General features: G+C 33.7%; 1 protein-coding gene across 1 annotated transcript; it reads left to right on the forward strand.

The window, feature by feature from the left end:
- The first annotated feature begins 3,281 nt into the window (after positions 1-3,281).
- LOC123011216 (nucleolar protein 9) lies at positions 3,282-5,413 on the forward strand. The gene is made up of 4 exons (XM_044408563.1): positions 3,282-3,634; positions 3,681-4,510; positions 4,567-5,025; positions 5,075-5,413. Exons 1-4 carry the CDS (start codon positions 3,433-3,435, stop codon positions 5,333-5,335), a joined length of 1,752 nt encoding a protein of 583 aa, XP_044264498.1. The 5' UTR covers positions 3,282-3,432; the 3' UTR covers positions 5,336-5,413.
- Positions 5,414-5,954: the final 541 nt, after the last annotated feature.

Below are 5,954 nucleotides of genomic sequence, written 5' to 3' on the forward strand. Positions count from 1 at the left end.
AAAAATTAAATTTCTTGAAATAATTTGAAAAAGTGATATAGTTTCATAGGAAACTTTAGTACTTGTCACTTGCCTCCGCCCCCCTAATTAGAGTACACAATTTGTAATATCAGCAATAGATTCATTCAAATTACTTCAGATGTAATCTTTTGTAAATTTATGTCCACCGGTTACTGAGATAATGGAAAAAAAGATCTTTTAGCTTTTTTTAGCTCGTTTAGGAATCATTTCTGAACATAGGTCTTTAGAATTTTTTTTCTTCTTTTGACGACGGAAACCTGCCCCCAAAATCTTTCAATATTTTTTCCGGACATCCGGACCTCCAGTATGATGACTTTCTCCGCATATTTTGTTGTAATGTGTTTTAAATTATGTTTATGTATTTTATTTTTTTTGCATCTATTGTTGTTTGAGTAGTTCAATTTTTTTATTTATGATTTTATTAAAATTTGTTGCTCGTCTGGCGCCCCCTGGATATGGCGCCCGCGTGCACCGCACGCCCTGCACCCCCGCTTGTGGCGGCCCTGAAAGTAGATGCTGAAAATGATGATCGTTATTGGCAATGCAGGGTTCACTTCTTTGTCGCAGGAATTACGGACTCTGGACTTTAGCAAATATGCCTGGATCTTCGCGTATGTGTTCTGCAGCCAGAAAAACACGTTCTATCTGTTCTTTCACAGAATTGACAAGTTTGCGGTATATAAGATCTTTTAAATAACCCCATAAAAAATCGCACGGATTTAAATCGGGCGATCTTGCTGGCCACAACACAGGACCATTTCGTCGAATCCATCGATCAGGATAATTAGCATTCATCCAACCACTGACAATACGAGCGTAATGTGGAGGTGCTCCGTCAAGAAGTTACCACATTCTCTGTATATAACGTCGCGAGTGGCACCACATCTTTCACTAGGTTGGGAAGCACTTGATTTATAAATTCTAAATAGGCTTCGCCAATTAACCGATTTGGTAAAATGTGTGGTCCGATTAAACAATCACCAATAATTCCAGCCCAAACGTTAATTGAAAATTGCACCTGATCACGTTTTTCTATTATTGCGTGAGGATTTTCATCACACCACACATGTGTATTACGCGAGTTAAAAACTCCATTTCGCGTAAATCTGGTAAAGGGTACCACACTTAAAAACTCCGATTCGTTTACACATTTTTGCTGAAGTTATCGACTTTCTGTACATGATAGGGGTACAATCCTTGTTCATGCAGAGTACGCCAAACAACAAATTGAGATACTTCAAGCTGATGAGCAATTCTACGTGTAGAAACGTTGTTGGTAAAATAAACGGGCCTGTTCTCCATTACCGTCTGCTATTCTAAGCCATAACAGTACACTATGTCCGCGTACTCGATGTTAGTGTAGGGCATTTTTATTATTAACACAAATTATTAATTACAAATTTGCACCGAAACACTAACTGCGGCGATTTTATCACCGATTAAAAGGTCAACAAACGACAAAGCTACAAAAACGCCAAGCGATAAGCGTTTTTATCCGTTTTTTCTTTTGCAACCCTAAAAACCACTTGAAATGGAAAGTGATTATCCAGTGTCGTACTTAAATTTACTACCTAAATGTTAATCATAATTTTCTCGTCCACTATTGCCTTTTTCCAAAAAAATATGTTTTTTTGTTAACGTACCCGACTGTGGGACTTGGTAGTTAAAATTAGGAAAACTATATCAAAATCACCCTGTATAATTTTAGTTTTTGTACCAATACTTACACTTACACTCTGTTATTATGATTATTAGAATTAAAGAAAAATTGCCTCCAACTCGGTGGCCTATTTTATACCTACCGCTGAGTCAACGCACCCCCGGCTAGTGTCTTGGTTCCAATCCAATATATTTATTCAAAACAAAATTTTCCAAAAGCGATTCCACAATGTTCTATACATTTTTTAAGCCTATTGCATCCCTAAGAGTGCGTTTGTTTTATTGTTAAAGGTTTCAATTTTTTCGAGCTTTCGATTTTCGGTTTCGGTACCCGGAGCAAATATCAGCTCTAAAACTATTATTGATGATTCTTTTATGTTTAGAACCTATGAATAATTTTCTTACAATTTTACTAAAATTGAAGTTGAGGCAACAATAATAACGAGCCCGATAAAATTTCTCTCTCCATCCCTTCAACTTATTAAACAGCGAAACATGCAACATAACGGCGTTATACGCATCCATCGTAAAAATTGAAGCACCCGATAGCAATTATTGTTATGGTTCTCGTTTTGTATTTGTTCAGTGTGCAGGTCGTTTTTACGGATATTTAGATATGAAAACGTCGAAAATGAATTACTGGTGTAAAATAACGAAGCTCGTATGAACCAGTTGAGCGCATTCCACAATAACGAGATCAATTAATCGGTTTGTGAATATGAAAACTCGATTATTTCTTGACGGTAGGCTGATACCTGGGGGATGTTTTTTCATAGACGCCATTGGTGAATTAGCTAATAATCGTTGCATAAAGACCGCCTCGAGGGAAACAAGTTTGCTTCTTTTCAGTTGTTGAAATTGAAACAGCTTCAGGCTCCTCTTACCGTCAAATATTTGAATGGTAACTTTTGACGAGTTGTCAGACCCTGCAATTTGCTACCGTTTTATAATCCGATGATTGTACAGGCTGTCACTAGTATCACTGTATTGCTTTACAAAACTCGGCTTCTCTTACATACGTCGCCAATAATATAATACACCAAGCTTTTGATACCGTTGCTTTGAGAATTATTAGGTTTTGGATTTCAGGAGGCGAAAGCAATTAGGGGAAACACTCCAATTAGTTGCATTTGTACTGTGCGTTAATGTTAAATTAATTAAGTTTCAAATACCTACAATACATTAAAAAACAAAATTTATGTGTTCAAGTAATGAAATATTTTGTGTAAAAATAAAATCATCTGTTTTCATTATTTCTGTTCTCAAAAACCCCTAGAATGCTACAACCAACAATACGCCTAAACTTTAATAGATAAATGAACACATTTAATTTGGTTGTTTTTTTAGAAAATTATAATTATGTTATATACAATGTCCACACTAAATTTGCAGCAACAAGATAACAAATTTATTAATCTAACTTAAAAAAAATTGTGTTATTGGTTAAGACACACAAGCAGATTAAAACTAATGTTTTTTTTGAACCAAAAAAAATCCAAGCATTGGTTGTCTTAAAACGTTTTCATTTCTTTAAAAAAATAAATAAAATTATATACTTACTGTAGGTTACAAAAAGTTGAAATATCGCACATTCGAACATTAGAACGCATGCTTCTTAGTTGAAAGGGACTACCACGATGAAAGGATGATACTCACATAACCTCAAACTCAGCCTCATTGTTTTGGAATATAATTTCTTTTTTAACAAGATTTTCAGAAAGTGATTAAAACTACGGCTTGAAAAACGTGACTATGTCTGAAGAAGATGTTCAACAAGTGCAAAAAAGTGATCGTTATAAGCGAAAACGAAAAAAGTCATTTTTAAAAAATGCTAGAAAATATGCGAAGAAAGGCTGTTACGGTCGAGGAAGTCAACTGGACGCTGACACTTACCAATATTTTGTTGGAATTATGGAAGTTTACAGGCAAGGCTTTGATTCAGATGAGGATAAAGGTAGATTTTCATAATTATCAGATATGCTTCTAAGCTTATTTTTTAGCAATTTTCGTAAATAATGTATTTGAACAAACTGTTGGTCAGGAAATCAATTGCTGTTGCAACCAAGTTGGATGTCGGGTGATTGAAATGTTAATACCTTTTGCCAATGATGAAGTGTTGAGAAGATACATGACATGTTTTGGGGAGGAGCTGAGGCCTTTATGTTGTGACAGATTTGCATCACATGTTCTGGAATCATTGGTAGCAGAAGCCACCAAAAAAACGTTTGAACCAACTTCTGAAGATAATATTAATTTACATTGTAAAGAATTTGTTTTAAAAGTAAGCAGATTTTTGCTTAATAATCTAGAAGATTATTTATGGGACACATATGGAAATCATGTTATTAGAAGATGTTTGGAGAGCTTAGCACAAATTCCAAACGAAAAGATAAAATTAGAAGATTTTAACACAAAAGTAGAACTTCCAGAAGACTTCATTGAAGTCATTAAAGATTACTGTGAAAGAATAATGCATTGGCCCCAGTTTGGTGACTTGTGCCAAACCGATGTCACTTCTGGATTCTTACAATCTTTACTAAAAGTTCTCAAAAAAGCAGACAAAAAGTTGCTGAAAACACTTCTACAGAAGTTGCTTGCAATCAATTTTGCGCCAGAGGTTGAAACCAATGAGAGTGATAAACTGTCATCTGTTTTTTTATCTAAACCGGCAATGATGGTCTTGGAGATCGCTTTGGAAGTTTCCAAGTCAAAAATGTTTAGTCAGATATTTCTAAAATGTTTTTCTGGCAGACTCATTAAATTGGCAACTACAAGAAGCACAAACTTTACTGTACAAAAATTAATAATGAACTGTAAGGAAAAATCAGAGGTTTGTTAAAATAATTAAGGAGTTATAATTAAAAGTTTTTAATTTTCTTATTTTAGTTTGAATTAATGTTTGATGAACTGTGCAACAACTTTAAAGAAATTATTGAAGCAGGTCACACGGGTATAATTTGGGGCCTTGCCCAAAGTTGCAAGAATTTGGCCTCAAAACAAGGGAGTTTTATGCAAAACTTGATGAAAAGTTTGGACTGCGTTGAAGAAGAAAGACACAAGGATTTCATTTTATGTTTATGCAAATTTAATGATTTTGATACAACTCAAAAACAATCAAAAGAGAATCTTCAAAAGGATAAATTAAGTTTGCATGGGACCTTAATTCTTCAATTGTTACTAGAATTTAACAAACCAATAAAAATTGTCAATGGTTTATTGAACATGGATCAAAACGAATTAAAAGCCTTGTTTTCTAACACAATGGGTAGCCACATTGTTGATTCATACGTCAAAAGTGTATATGTTGGCGAAAAGAGCCGTGAAAAGTTAATTAGGAAAATGAAGGTAGGTAGTAATATTTATATTCTCAATTAGAAACGTATCATTTTTTTAGGGGACTTATCAAGAGTTGGCATCGTCTAAATTCGGTTCAAGGTCATTTGAAGCAATCTGGAATGCTGCCAACTTGAAAAATAAATTGGCGATTATGGAAGAACTGGTCTATAAAGATGGGTCATGGTCTAGTTCACAGTACGGTAAAATAATTGCAAATAAAATAAATCTAGCTTTATACAAACGCAACAAAGACGAGTGGAAAAATTCTTTTAATATCGTCAAAAAGGCCGAAAAACTATTTGAAGATATTTTGAAATAATACAACAAATATGTGAATTTTATATTGGGAAAGTACATCAGTTTTAAAATATAAATAAAATAAATAATAAACACTAAATAACATGGAAATGTACAATAATGAACTACCTGTCTAACGTTTTATACACGTATGTTTGGAAGCCAATTTACTAAAGTAATTGCTTTTATCTAATTAAATTTTTGAATTAGTAAATTGGTGTCCAAAAATTGTAAAAGTGACTAGATTAATATTACAACAAAATTTGGCAAAGATAAACCGATCAACACGTCGGATATGGAGTGCATCTATTTATCTTTGAATTATTTGAGAGTCGAATGAATAGACCAGATTTTTAAAATAAAAATGATGATGAGAACGTTAAGTGCGATAAGGCAAGGCATATGGAAATGTTTCATTTCAACTAGTCAGAGAATTAAGAAAAACTACCGTGCGAACAAAAAAAAATAAATTAGAGTAGGCGGTGATTAAAGCACTTCAGATGGCAATCCTGAATTTTGATTTTTTGGCATCAAATGTCAGCGGAAACTTTGACAAGTTTGCGTTTTAGTCTTTTTGAGTGTAATAATGTTCACTTTAGAGCAGAAATTTTTTATTGCTGTACAAGACGAAAACGGTAAAT

The sequence above is a fragment of the Tribolium madens genome, unplaced genomic scaffold (genome assembly GCF_015345945.1).
Source record: "Tribolium madens isolate multiple individuals breed KSU strain unplaced genomic scaffold, Tmad_KSU_1.1 Scaffold_91;HRSCAF=231;Tcas5.2_LG7, whole genome shotgun sequence".
NCBI classification, from domain to species: domain Eukaryota; kingdom Metazoa; phylum Arthropoda; class Insecta; order Coleoptera; family Tenebrionidae; genus Tribolium; species Tribolium madens.

What these genes read in the sequence shown, in the direction of transcription:
- LOC123011216 (XM_044408563.1), top strand. Translation starts at nt 3,433, where the DNA reads ATGTCTGAAGAAGATGTTCAACAAGTGCAAAAAAGTGATCGTTATAAG. An exon ending in TGATTCAGATGAGGATAAAG is followed by an intron (nt 3,635 to 3,680) that starts GTAGATTTTCAT and finishes CTTATTTTTTAG; the next exon opens with CAATTTTCGTAAATAATGTA. An exon ending in ACTGTAAGGAAAAATCAGAG is followed by an intron (nt 4,511 to 4,566) that starts GTTTGTTAAAAT and finishes TTCTTATTTTAG; the next exon opens with TTTGAATTAATGTTTGATGA.